The 12,421-nt window shown below is 42.0% G+C and overlaps 2 protein-coding genes across 2 annotated transcripts in view; one reads left to right on the forward strand and one right to left on the reverse strand.

Annotated features, from left to right (window-relative positions):
• Positions 1–2,340: 2,340 nt before the first annotated feature.
• Positions 2,341–10,292, forward strand: nkx1.2lb (NK1 transcription factor related 2-like,b; the record flags this gene model as incomplete). Its single annotated transcript, XM_081382136.1, has 3 exons — positions 2,341–2,573; positions 6,771–7,210; positions 9,341–10,292. 3 exons carry the CDS (start codon positions 2,341–2,343, stop codon positions 9,997–9,999), a joined length of 1,332 nt encoding a protein of 443 aa, XP_081238262.1. The 3' UTR covers positions 10,000–10,292.
• A 1,880-nt stretch (positions 10,293–12,172) lies between these two features.
• uvssa (UV-stimulated scaffold protein A) overlaps positions 12,173–12,421 on the reverse strand; it is a 42,072-nt gene continuing 41,823 nt past the window's right edge. Inside the window, exon 14 of the mRNA XM_081383536.1 lies at positions 12,173–12,421. This exon is cut by the window's right edge and continues 182 nt beyond it. The gene's annotated coding sequence lies outside the window, so the exon portion shown is untranslated.

The raw sequence follows: 12,421 nt of genomic DNA on the forward strand, positions 1-12,421 counted from the left end.
TATTAATAGGTTTTATGGATGAAGCCAGTTTCATCTGGACTCATTCTTGAGATTTGACGTTGTGCGAGACAATGGTGCTCACATGAATACAGACTGATTGATCAAGTGATGGAGTGAGTGGCGTTCTCTCTTCAGTATAAGTGTGTAGGTATGGTGGATTTACAGGCGGCGTCCAGTGTGTTCATTTAGCTTATAGGACTCCTGGTTTCAATGCATTTAAACAGCTTCTGTCTGCTGTGATGCACAACTCAGAGCTCCAGATACCAGATACCACAGCGGACCTGCATAAATCCCCCAAACACACTGAGAAATAAGAGGAATCAGACTGTCATCAATATGTCCTCTTGCCTCAGTGGCCGGGGAATGTTTATCTGTGAGCCAAAGGGCCGTATTGCATATTGACTGCGGCCCCATAACCTCGGCGTGACACGAGAGCAGAGCCTCTCACCTGAAGACATCGTCCCAGCACACGTTTGTCTCCGGCCTTCAACATCCTGGATGAATATCACCCCAAAATTCTTTTTTTTTTTTGTGATTACCAAAATCTCACTGATGATTCTGATAACAAATACTGTGATAATGTTCTTTCCACATGTATTCCCAGAGAGCAACATAGTGTCGGCCCAGATCCGGCCCACATCTGGGCCGTGTGGAATCCATGTGTACCAGATGTGGGCCGGATCTTTGTAAATATGTTTTTACGTTATATCAATGACAACTTTTTTATGCATTACAGTAATGAGAATTGTGAGGAATGTGATTCATTTTCAAAACTGTCATTGATAATGTCACAGTATAAACCAATTAATGGTCAATAAATCCAAAGTGACTGTAAAGGTTTACATTGTATTAAAAAAAAAAAAAAAACTATCAGTTTCCACAAACACATGAACCGTTTTCAACATTAATGATTATTATAAATGTTTCTTGATCGTCAAATCATCATGTTAGAGTGATTTCTGAAGGATCACGTGACACTGAAGACTGGAGTAATGATGCTGATTCAGCTTTGATCACTATAAATTCACATAGAAAACTGTTTTAAATCGTTTTTTCCCCCGCATTTTTTACTGTATTTTTTATCAAATAAATGCAGCCATGTTGAACATGATCTCAACCATGAGAGCTTTCTGAGCTCTCAACTGCTGTTTTAACAGCATCACATTTCTGTTTGTGTATGTTTGTCTGATGGCCAGTTGAGGGCGAAGAGCGTGAGTGCCTCACTGGTACAGGCTGCACCATCCCTGTCAGTGTTGCAGTGATCATTCCCCTGTGTGCTCCGGCACTGGTGAGAGTTTTTCATTTCCTGAAAGAGCAACACGGGTGCGTTTGCATCCTTTTCAAGATGTCATTCCGCCCGTGCGTTTCTTGATGCAGTTGTTACCTGTCCCCCTCTGACGGTCACAATAGTTGCATCACAAGTTTGGGTTTACAGTAGGCTGAAGCAGCTTTTGTGGATGGCTCATGTTCCCTCTGTGTCTCGGTGTTGAGATCGAGACTCACCTTCGCGGATGAAGTCCCCATTACCACGCCCCACCCCAGGGTGCCGTGTGGGATGGGTGATCGGAGAACAGTGATGGAGTTTCCGCTCGGTAACCATTCTCTGTGGGCTCCTCACTCCTCCATCACACCGCAGCCGGTGGAGCCCCCCGTTGAGCGCGGTGGTCCCTCTGTAATGGACCAACCAGACATCTCATTTGGGGTCCCTCCAGACGACAAGATGCCGATTGCAACATTGAGGGTGAGCTGACCTTTGGAGATGAAGATTCGGCTGCGTTATCCCCTTTGGGGAGTGCCCAACATTGCCCGAGCCAGATCCACAGTTGTCAGCTATGCTGAAACTTCTCAGCCCACCGCCCCAGTACCTTTCTTTCCCGAAGTCCATGGAGAGCTTACTTGGCTCTCCAGAGCACGAGCATTGCAGCCTGCGCGATTGGTCTAGCAATGTCCACCCTAGTGGTCCAGGAGCGCCATCGTTGGCTCAGCCTGGTGGATATGCCTGATGCGGACAAGGTTCTGTTCCTGGACTCCCCAATTTCCCAGGTTGGGCTGTTCGGCGACATGGTGGAGAGCTGCACCCAACAGTTCAATACCACCCAAGCACAGACGGAGGCCATCAGACACTTCCTGCCCTGGCGGCCCGCTGCCGCCATCAGCCCGCCACCGGTGGCAGTTCCTCCGCCTGCTCGTCGCCGAGGGCGTCCCCCTGCCGATGCTTCCGCTCCCGCTAGGCCACCGCATCAGCCGTCACCCAGGCCTCAGTGGAGAGCCAGCAGCAGGCAGCCAGGTGGCAAGCGTAAGACCAAGTGTCCCTGACACAGGCCACCCAGGGATGGGGGAATGAGCTTTTCAGATGGTTACCGTTCTGCCACTGGCTCTCCGGAGTCAAGCGGAACCCGAATTACCAAAAGAGTGAATTCCTCCGTTCCCGGGTCCCAAGAGGGTCAGACTGGCGGTGTGCGACCCTGTAAAGCCTTACACCCCTCGGTCCCCTCTTGTGTTGCCAGCCGGCAGCCGGGTTCGAGGACCCAATTACGCCTTCTCCTGCACCCCCTGCCGACCCGTGTAGACAGGTAAGTGTTGCATCATACACTCAGACCTGGCTTCGGGCAATTGGTTTGCAGCGATCAACCTGAAGGACACATACTTTCATGTCTCTATCCTGCCGCGACACAGGCCATTCCTGCGTTTCGCGTTCGAGGGTTGAGCATATCAGTGCAAAGTCTTACCCTTCGGGCTGGCCCTGTCGCCCCCGCATTTTTACGAAGGTCGCGGAGGCAACCATTGCTCCCCTGTACTCATGAGACAGTGTACTCTGTGCACTGTCTCCCTCCACCCTCAAAGTGTATGTTGCCTCTATTGCCGCACATCACGATGCAGTGGATGGGAGATCCGTGGGGAAGCACGACCTGATTGTCAGGTTCCTGAGGGGGGCGAGGAGACAGAATCGGTCTCGCGGCCCCTCTATACCCTCTTGGGACTTACGTATCTCTGGTGCTAACCGCACTGCGGAGACCTCCCTTTGAGCCTCTGCAGACAGCTGAGTTAAAAGTCCTGTCTTTAAAAACAGTTCCCCTGCTTACTTTGGCCTCTATCAAGAGGGTAGGGGACCTGCACGCATTTTCGGTCGATGAATCGTGCCTGGAATTCGGGCCGGCTAACTCTCACGTCCTCCTGAGATCCCAGCCTGGATATGTGCCAAAGGTTCCTACCACTCCCTTTTGGGACCAGGTGGTGAACTAGCAAGTGCTGCCCCCGGAGGAGGCAGACCCAGCCCTGGCTTTCCTCTGTCCTCAGACCTCAGATCAGCTCTTCATCTGTTACGGAGGCCAGCAGATGGGAAAGGCTGTCTCCAAGCAGAGGTTGGCCCACTGGATAGTGGATGCCATCATCTTAGCGTATGAATCCCAAAATGCACTTTGTCCCCCGGGACTGCAAGCTCACTCCACTCGGAGTGTAGCTGCTTCCTGGGCGTTGGCGCAGGGTGCCTCGCTTACAGATGTTTGTAGAGCTGCGGGCTAATATAAAAGTTATGTGTACATATTGAAGTGGTGTGTAATGCTGTCAAATCACTAGCCAATTTGGCAGGTTACTCACTTTGCTGGGGAAGTTCGTATAAGCCAAACCTGTGCAGATGTAGCTCAAATACTCAACTCGTGAGTCATCATGAAATATTAAATACAGCATATTGCGCAGAATCTGCTCATATCTGGCTTGCTTGAACATGCACGTCACTAAGAAACAAATAACGGCACGCTTGTTCATTTGCATTGAAGCAATAGCGAAGATTAAAAAACATTTAACCTATGCACATATATATATATATATATATATATATATATATATATATATATACATAAATATATATATATATATATATATATATATATATATACATATACATATATATATATATAAACTGTGACGTAGTTAATAGCCGGTAACTTAAAAATGTTTTAGCCAAATTGGCCAGTTAGGGGAAAAGTTAATTTCAAATCCTGGTTATTAGAATGTCTGAAGCAGACCAAGATTTTTTTTTTTTTTTTTTTTTTGTTAAGCTTTCATCTTTACATTTTTCCCCACTCCAGAACTGTTAGTTATGATTCATGTGGCGCTTCTGCATTCTGAGCTCAGTGAAGAGAAGCGCGCCCTCCTCTGGCCAGAGTCAGCACTGCTCTCTTCATAGGGCAGATCTCTCTGTATCTGTGTGCACTAACATCGAGATTTTAGCAGAATAAGTGTAGAAATCATAGTTTATTTCTGGTGGCTTTTATCAGATTCCACAATAAAATCTAATACAGAACATCATGAAATAATGCTTATAAAATTAGATTATCACGAACAACACCTCAACCGTAATGACATTTTTTTGGCCCAAAAACATTTCCTGAATATAACAACATAAATGTATCATAATCCATAAAGCCCGTGCAGTTGTTCTTTTCCTCGTCTCGTGCTCGTTCACAAGCCCTCGCGGTGAGATTGAAATTCTCCTTCTCATTACCAGTCTTAATAGACTCCTTCGACCTCATCTCACACTGAGATACCATCTGATCCATAGAATTAATTAATTATAGCCCAAATATTACAGATTATTAAAAATAGCATAAGTAATAGTGTAATATCTCAAGCTGTCGAGTTTAATAGTCAACATTGTCTTGGCAGCTCTTATCAGTGGGAGACACCCGGTCAGAATATTGATTTCTAGTCGTTTTAACCATCATCTGCTGTTGTGATGGAGAATTGTCAGGCTTTTACTGCTCTGTGCTCATTTAAAATCATTAGATTGCTTCTGACGCGTTTACTAAAGCTGTCTTTCTCCCAGAGCACTGGCATATTTATATACTGTGAAAACTGACAAAGAATGTGCATGTGTTGTGCCAGAGGAACAAGAGCTGGAATAGCCAAAAATAACATCATTTAGTGCCCTAAAATTCTGCCACGAAACAGCCTTTTTCATCTGCCATGATATCTGCATTATATAAACGATCCGTTTCTGAAAAGATTTTGTGGTTTAATTATTTTAGCTGATGCATTTAAAACAGTTGAAACCGGAGAGTGTTTAATGATCACTCGACCAGACTGAAGGAGATTGCTCAAATGATCTGGAATATGTAACTGATTTGTTCTGACATGTCAGAAGTGTCATGTTATTTAATTGTCAATAATGAATATGTTATTATGGTGTTTTTCCTCACATATAATGTAGGCTGGAGCAGTGAGGAACTTGGTTCGATGTGAATGGGACAATTTACATGCAAATTATTGTGCATAATATGGTTAAATTGCCAAAATCATGCAACGGGCTGCGGGGAGGGAGTTTTTTAATTACAAGGGCAATTCGCCCAGTCAGCTGGCCGAACAGACACATGAACTGAGTGTTCATGGATAGACATGGGCTATGAAGACATCTACTTTAGGGCTGGTTCAAGTGGACAAGGTCTCGTGACGCGTCTTTTATAAAGTTGAACTTATTGTAACTTCAGCGTCGCGTTTATAGAACGCAACGCGACTGTTAAAGACGTCCGTCTAGCGCTCGTTTGTGTAGAAAAATAATGGAAAGGTGTAGTGTAATGGAAAACGCGTTCTGTGTGAACCTGCAAACACAAGGTTTCGTGCAGTAAAATCTGCATTATTTAATCAGCTTGTTGAAAATGCATTGGGATGATGTGTAGATTTGTGTGCAAATTTAGCCTACAGTTTGGAGAAACAGTTTTTTTTTTTTTTTTTGGCCCAGGAAAAATGAGGTTGAAAGTTGAATGCAGCTCTTCATGATGACGGGATAATCATCTTCATCCTCACTGCTGATCGTTCTACCTATTATTTAGTGCAACTCTTAATTAGTTGCTTCCAAGGATCATTGCCTTGAGTGATTGCGAAGAACTGACCTTTCATGTCGCACATCTGAAGCAAACAGAAGAAGATTCAGCCTTCTGTGGTGTTTTTCATGTGAACTACACCATTAGGATTTTCACTCGAGGTCGCTAGAAGTTCAAAAACTTACTGTGCTTTCTTGTTTTTTTTGTAAACTAATATAGAAGATAATCAAAGTATAAATGTACTCTTAGGGTGATGATTCTAGACTGTGATTGAAACAGAATGCATGTTATATATATATATATATATATATATATATATATATATATATATATATATATATATATATATATAATAAGTAGGCTATATACAGTATATAGACTACATTTATATATATACAGCCTATTTATATTCGTTTCTATAATAGGTGTTTGTGATTTTGTGGTCAAGTGCATTATAAAGACTCGCTGCTTTCAAGTGTCCCGTTCTCTCGTTAATTTCTCTGGAAACAATGATTATCCTAACCTTAAGCCATGCAGTGCGGGAGATGGGAGGGAGAAAGTAAGGAAAAATAAGCCTATTTAGTGTGTTTCCAGTCCAGTGCTCTCGCTGACAGCTGTGTATATCAGGGGCCACATCATCGCTCACTCTCCTCACACTCCTCACACACTCCAGACGGAGATAATAGGCTATTAGAGGCATGGGATTAATTTGTAGCCAATTACCACTCACAGTGGAATATGAATGCATAAATAAGCCACGGCCTGTGTCTAAGTTTTGGCGAGTGTAAAGGGAAGGGGAGGGAAGCGGAGCCAGCTGCGCGCGCGTGTGCGTGTGTGTGTGTGTGACATAAACGCGGGGTGTCCTGAGGGGACGGTTCAAACCCAAAAAGGACCTGAGCAGGGGGACATCAGCATCTCCAGCTGGATCAACTCCTGACCAGCATCTTACAGACGTGCTTCAGCAGCATGTCTCGTGTTGAGTAAGCAGCAGAAGCGCGAGAGCTGGAGAGATATGAACCGGGAGAAGGAGAAGACTGGAGACCCCACCGGAGTGATCGTGGCCCCGCAGGACGGCATGGACGACGCGCTGCCGGTGTTTCACTGCGCCGCGGGGAGAGACGCGTTACCGGCGGAAAGCAGAGACACCTCACCGAGACACGAGCACGAGCACGAGCCCGCGGGCGCGCCGCCGACCATACACCGGACCACGTCCTTCTCGGTTCTGGACATTTTGGACCCCAATAAATTTACGAGTAAGAGGCAAGCGCCTAACAGGACAGGTTGTGAGTTCATGTTTGGTGCGGAGAACAGAAGCGAAGACTCAAATCACACGATCGAGCACAAGTCTTATCAGGAGGACTACGACTGTAAAAAAACTGCAGGGATTTTGAGTAAGTGACTGTGGTTATTCCCCTTATTAGTGTGTGTGTGTGTGTGTGTGTGTGTGTGTGTGTGTGTGTGTGTTCAATATTATGTTTAACATGACGCGTAAAAGTAGCCTACATAGTTAATAACATAGACATTCTTTTTGTCCCCAAGAATATTTAGGTCAAAATTATCGGAATCTTTTATTAAAAATTGTAATGCAAAATGTGTAAGTGAAGTAAGTGTTTTAGCTGGCCAGTCACAAAGTTTTTCGCCGTTATAACACACTTTTTTAATCACTTTTCCCTTGAATTATCCTGTGGTGTGTCAAATGAATTTATAAACGTGCAAATATTTCATGCCGTCTCATAATAATTTAGAACATCAAATAAAAACATTGTTTATTATTAGATTGAGTATAGAATGTCACTGCTTGAAATGTCCTGCCATCTCTACGTTTTATAACAGAATTATGTCTTTATTGTTAACAAATGCAACTTGGCTTTTAGCCGTCTTCTTCTTCACCTGGAGGTCCATAAAGAAGGACTTTAATTAAAGTTTATTTACAGAACTAATTAAACTAGTTTTGAAGTAATTACAGTCCCTATAAATGGCCATTTTTAAGTCTTTCAAGTTTTTGATTGAGTGGTGGTTGTGAAGTGAAAGAAAGGTTTAATAGAATTCGGCTTTTCTTGAGACTGGTGGAAACTTTCACTTATTGTTCAATGTTTGTCATTTGTTGTGTGTGTGTGTGTGTGTGTGTGTGTGTGTGTGTGTGTGTGTGTGTGTGTGTGTGTGTGTGTGTGTGTGTGTGTGTGTGTGTGTGTGTGTCAGGTAAACTTCATGGTAAACTATATGAAAACAACCCCTCAGACGAGTCTTGTGATTAGGACTGCACTTTTTAGTTTTTTTGGGACCAATGATCGATATCACCCTTAATAAGTATAATAGGCTTTAATCTTGTAATTATCCGAATTTTACCTCTATAATTTAGATGTTGAGAGAGAGTTTGCAAGCCTGCTGAAAGAGATATACTCATTTCTATAATAGGATATCGACCAGATCCTCCCCATTATCCGCGTCTTTACGCACAGACCTGCCTTAAATTAAGCGCAATCGAATGGCTTTAATTGTTTTTTTCTTTAGATGTGTTAGCGCTTTGTCTCGAGTCTAAATGGTGAAAACAGAGCGCAGTCTTCATGAGGATCATCTTATCTTCTGGGCCTGTGTTTGCAAGGACAAATATGTGTCAACCTCTATGATTGATTGGAGGCCGCGCGCGAAAGCAATTCTCAATAAACAGTAATTGTGGGCTGCAATAATTTGATAAGGTTTGTGCTGTTTTTAACAGCCGCTTTAAATGGTTGAGTAAATTGAGAGTTATCGATTAGTTGTGATTTAAGATGTCAAGACGAATTGACACGCCAAAGGAAGTGGCATCTATTCACTCACTTCACAAACAAGACAAAAAACGCTCATACAGAAATAGCAGCTTTATTTCAATTCTAAAAAAAAATCATTCTGCGTGGTTTTTTTTGTTGTTTTTTAAGTAGTAATGCTGTAACATAATTATTTAAATCAAAAGGTCCATGCATCTGTGCTACAGTTTATTTCAAACATTTAGGAAGAAAATATTTTTGCGCTAACCAGTAGACAGCCAAAGAAATTTTAGGACAAAATACAATATTATATTTTAGAATGTTTTATTTACACTTAAAAATAAAGGTTCTTTATCGGCATCGATGGTTCCACAAAGAACATTTAACATCACTGGAATCTTTCAGTTGCACAAAAGGTTCTTTATAGTGGAAAAAGGTTCTTTAGATTATCAAAAATGTTTTTCACACAAAGAAATAAAAATGGTTATTTTAAGAACTGATCACTTAAAGATTCTTTGGCGAAACAAAAACTGATGAAAAAAAAACCAACATTTTAGGGCCTTTATTTTTAAGAGTGTAAGGAAAAAGGGCAAAATAAATAACATTTATAGCTACTTACTAAAATTCCTATTTTTTCCTTCCCCGTAATAATTTATCGAAATTAGGTGAACCTGTTGGTGGACACACATCCATGTCAGGGAGTGTGTGTGTGTGTGTAGCTGTGTGATTCACCTGTCCATGCTGGAGTTTTGACGGGTGTTTTGGTGTGTTCCCCAGAGGACGGGTTCGTGTTCCGGTCAGATGAGCGCGAGTCTGACGGGGAGCTGTGCAGCGAGGAGAGCGCGCTCACCGGGAACAACGACACCGAGTTCGGGCAGCACGAGGACGACGACTCCATCAGCAAGAGCCCGGACGGACAGCAGTCGCAACAGTCCTCAACAAACGGACAGAATCACTCGGCCAAGCCCAAGCGGAAGCGCTCCGGTTCGGACTCGAAGTCAGGCAAACCCAGGAGAGCCCGGACCGCGTTCACGTATGAGCAGCTGGTGGCTCTGGAGAACAAGTTCAAGTCGACGCGATACCTGTCCGTGTGCGAGCGCCTGAACCTGGCGCTGTCCCTGAGCCTGACGGAGACGCAGGTCAAAATATGGTTTCAGAACCGCCGGACCAAGTGGAAGAAGCAGAACCCGGGCGCGGACACCAGCGCGCCGACCGGCGGGAGCGGAGCAGGGCAGAACGGGTCCCTGAGTCCCCTGAGCCCGTCCCCGCCCATGAGCGCACACCTGTCCATGCACACCGGCTACCCGGGCCACGCGCCCGGAGGACTCGTGTGCACGGCGCAGTTGCCGTTTCTGCCGGGTCACGCGGTTCTGTCGCCCTTCATGCTGGGCTCGCAGACTTACGGCGCGCCCACGTTTTACGCGCCGCACTTATAAGAACAGAATCACGGGAGGAGGACAAAGAACATCTCTAACTTGAAGCACTATATTCTCTCACACACGTGCAAAGACACTCGATAGGTTTGTGATGGGAAGCGAAATGTTTTTCAACCTTTGCTGCACTGTGGCAAACCCAGAACTCAGTTTACGTGCTAACAATTAGATTTCGAAATGCTTCATTTTGATAAAATGTGAATATTTCTCTAGGTCAGAATGTAAATATTCAGTTATTATGAAATGTGTTTAGACTTTAACTTTGAATGCAAATGTAGTAGGGAATAAAACGGTATGTATCGAAACAAAGAATGAGATTGTTGGACTTAAATCGTGTGCAAACAAACATAGGCCTAATGAAAAGTTTATCTTGAGTTTTTTTTACTGTGGGCCACATGATTTAATTCTGAAGTTGCATAGACTATGCTATTATTTAATTGTTTGTCTCACAATTAAAATGTTGAAATAAAACGACAAAGTTGTCAACTATTCCGTTGGCATAAGGCCAACATAAGAAGTAAAGTCCTTACAAAGGTTTGCATGATCCTGCAATATTTAACGCATCCTTTTAACGCCGCTTTAACGAATAGCAGGAATAAATCGCGTTCTGTTGCTTATCATGACATTTTTAGGCTGTAGAAAGTTTGAAACCCTTGCGTGCAATTACTATGGAAGTATTGTGGTCGACTGAATTTATTTGAACTTAACCTAAAAAATGTAATGCAATATTTTTTTAAAGCAGTTTTAGTGCAAATACAAGAATAAAATTCAGTTCCGGAAGCATCCGAATTCGTTTAGAATATAATGTAGAAAATTTTACATTCTAAATATTTAGTTTTTTTTTTTTTTTTGAGCACTAATGAGACATAATGTCCTCTTTAAATCGACTTATTGATTTGAGAGTTGCTTAAATATCAATACCGATGTCAGCTGATGGCTTTAGAAGGGCAGGTGAAAAGTAGCCTACTAAAATATTTCGATCGCAATTTAGTTTATTGTTCGTTAAAAATAGTATTTGGTCAATTAGGCTATTGCTGTTAATAATATATTTCCGTGTATTAATTCAATTCATTCGATTGTAAATGTTTAACACGGGTCTCTACTAAATCGTTTCTGAAATCTGCGCACTTTTTGAGATATTAAAGAGTCAAACACTTCGAGATGAAATCGTCAAATCTGCTGCTAAATGTCGCGTGATTTCCAGCTTCACGCGATTGTTTTCAGTGCATGATTTGTAGTTATTTTTCTTCCTTAATATTTTTTAATGACATAAAATATTACATTACAGCCATGTGTATACCAAACTGTTCATTTAATCAATTATATTCCACAGGATAATATTGTTAGTGATTTTTTTTAAATGAGTTTTGCGTCAAAATTGTAAATTATTCTAAATTCGTTACTTGATTTTTTCCCCCAAAATAGTTTCGTTGCCAGAAATATAAATACACAATTTAAATGGCTGCGAAAGCCACATTTTCACAAGTTTACGCCATATTTACTACTACGTATAATTATAATTATTAGGCTACAATTCGTTTTTTTATTAGCCTATGAGCGATTATAAATATTATAATCACAATGGTCAGTGTGTTATGTTTTGTAGCTTGTGTTGTGAGTTTACCATTATTATTATAACAATTGAAATATTTATTATTAACTATTATAAATATTATTATAATCACAATGTACATGTGAAATAACTCTAATTTGTATTTTGTTATAGTGCTGACATATGAAAAGACGGACTCGTTCATGATATTTTTACATAGATACCGGATTATTTTTGTCCGATTCGCGCTCGTTTATAAATCATCTCATACATATTTCTGTACATCTACACAAGTTTGATTTCCGCTGCCGAGCAAACGCGCGTGAGGAATCCAGATGAGCTGAAGATGAGGAAAACAGGGTTTATGTTTCTGAAAGAGTGAAACAAGCGAAGCTTTCAGCTCTATCATCAGAAATGTCGTATTTTTCTACAATGCAGTGTCCTGATCAACAAATGATGTGAAACTGACACAGTTCTCCCGCTGTTTAAAATGGTAGACAGTCACCTTGTGAATAATTGATCGAATGATATATTAATATAATTTCTACACATATGATAGTAATAAACAGTTGCAGTGAGTGTTTCAGCAGGTCTAATGGATCAAGGGGAAACTGTGAGTCTACTGAGACTGAAGAACATGCAAACCTTTATCATTAGTATATCAATCTTCTCCATTACAAATGTAAGAAAATCCTCAAAATACATTTTTGCTGTGGGGCATTTTTAATATTTACAACAAAGGAACCCTCAAGTGAAAAACAAGCTTACTCTATTAATATTCAAATACGACTGTGACACAACAACACACTAATGTTTTAAATTATGAAATATATAAATATTACAATGTAGCAAACAATGACAAAAGTTGAATTC

Source organism: Scardinius erythrophthalmus (assembly GCF_964197995.2).
Source record: "Scardinius erythrophthalmus genome assembly, chromosome: 13".
Taxonomy (NCBI): Eukaryota; Metazoa; Chordata; class Actinopteri; order Cypriniformes; family Leuciscidae; genus Scardinius; species Scardinius erythrophthalmus.